Source organism: Diaphorina citri, unplaced genomic scaffold (genome assembly GCF_000475195.1).
Source record: "Diaphorina citri unplaced genomic scaffold, Diaci psyllid genome assembly version 1.1 scaffold55649, whole genome shotgun sequence".
In the NCBI taxonomy this organism is placed as follows: domain Eukaryota; kingdom Metazoa; phylum Arthropoda; class Insecta; order Hemiptera; family Psyllidae; genus Diaphorina; species Diaphorina citri.
Genome location: NW_007432949.1, coordinates 1 through 1,358, shown reverse-complemented (window position 1 = coordinate 1,358; position 1,358 = coordinate 1). Strand labels below are relative to the sequence as shown.

Sequence of the window (1,358 nt, the reverse complement as noted above, 5' to 3'; positions counted from 1 at the left end):
GTAGGACAAGAGAATGACTACTGTCATGCTGAGGCATATCTATCTGAACACCAGGGACATCATAAACTAGGCACCCTGTCTAAAGCAGAGTGGGAAGCCATCAGTAAGTATTGATACACATGGTATATGGCTGGTATCAAATGCTGGGAATTGACTATCAGGTCATTTTCCTCCTCGCGTCCCAATATTTTGCGATGATGTTGTCTTGATCCGTGAGTTCTGGGCATGTCTGCAGGTGGTCTGCATTCATGACAGCTTGTTGAGTGCAGAGTGGACAGGTGGGTGATTCTCTGCAGCCTATACGGTTGAGGTGTTGGGCAAGACAATCATGACCTGTCATCAGGCGGAAGGTGGCGACCGCTGCTTTTCTAGGTGTCTGAGGTATGATTTCAGGTTTGTCAACTATGTCTTTCCATTTTTTCCCCAAACTTTCTCTTTTTAAAAAAGCTTTATGTTTGTGACAGCTTTGTATTTTAATTAATCTCTTTGCAGAATGGAAAGGGACGTTTCGCATAGGAGTGGCAATGATTTCTGTTCCTTTTTTGGCTAATGAGTCTGCTACTTCATTACCGTGAATGCCGCAGTGTGCAGGGATCCACTGGAAAGCAATTTGTTTGTTCAAGGATTTCAATTGTTTTATCATTTGATAGATGTCATAGGTTTCTTTTGTTGGTGAGTCTCCCATATTTGCTATAGATTGAATGGCTGCCTTTGAATCTGATAGAATAACGGCTCTGGAGAAAAGATTGGTCCTGTATAGGAGTTGTTGAACGGCAATTTTTATCGCTTCTACTTCACCGTCGAAGTTAGTGGTACAGGGACCTAGTCCTTTATAGAATGAGAATAAATCGCAAGATATTCCAGCTCCAGCTCCATCATCAGGGTTTTGCATTGATCCATCAGTGAATATGTGTAGCCATTGATCTAGAGGATATTTGGTGTTGATCACTTCTAATGCTTTTACTTTTGCTACTGATGGAGCAACATCTTGTTTTCTGAAGTTGTCTTCGATGGTCAGGGAGTGGTCTATTTCAAATCTTTCAGTTGGGTTGATGACTAGATTTAGATGTTCAATTTTGCTTGGGATATTAAAGCTATTCTTGATTTCGGCTACTTTTTGGATAAAGCCTGACTGGGTCTTTAGGGTATTTGATATTTCGTTGTGTCTGAAGTTGTCTTCGATGGTCAGGGAGTGGTCTATTTCAAAGCTTTCAGTTGGGTTGATGACTAGATTTAGATGTTCTATTTTGCTTGGGATATTAAAGCTATTCTTGATTTCGGCTACTTTTTGGATAAAGCCTGACTGGGTCTTTAGGGTATTTGATTTTTCGTTGTGTATCCAGGATTTTGAAGTTGGT

The 1,358-nt window shown here is 40.8% G+C and overlaps 1 protein-coding gene across 1 annotated transcript; it reads right to left on the bottom strand.

Annotated features, from left to right (window-relative positions):
- Positions 1-131: 131 nt before the first annotated feature.
- LOC103523915 lies at positions 132-1,351 on the bottom strand. Its single transcript, XM_026833159.1, has 2 exons — positions 1,321-1,351; positions 132-1,149 (listed from the first exon to the last, which is right to left on the bottom strand). The coding sequence occupies exon 2, from the start codon at positions 890-892 to the stop codon at positions 158-160; it is 735 nt and encodes a 244-aa protein (XP_026688960.1). The 5' UTR covers positions 893-1,149; positions 1,321-1,351; the 3' UTR covers positions 132-157.
- Positions 1,352-1,358: the final 7 nt, after the last annotated feature.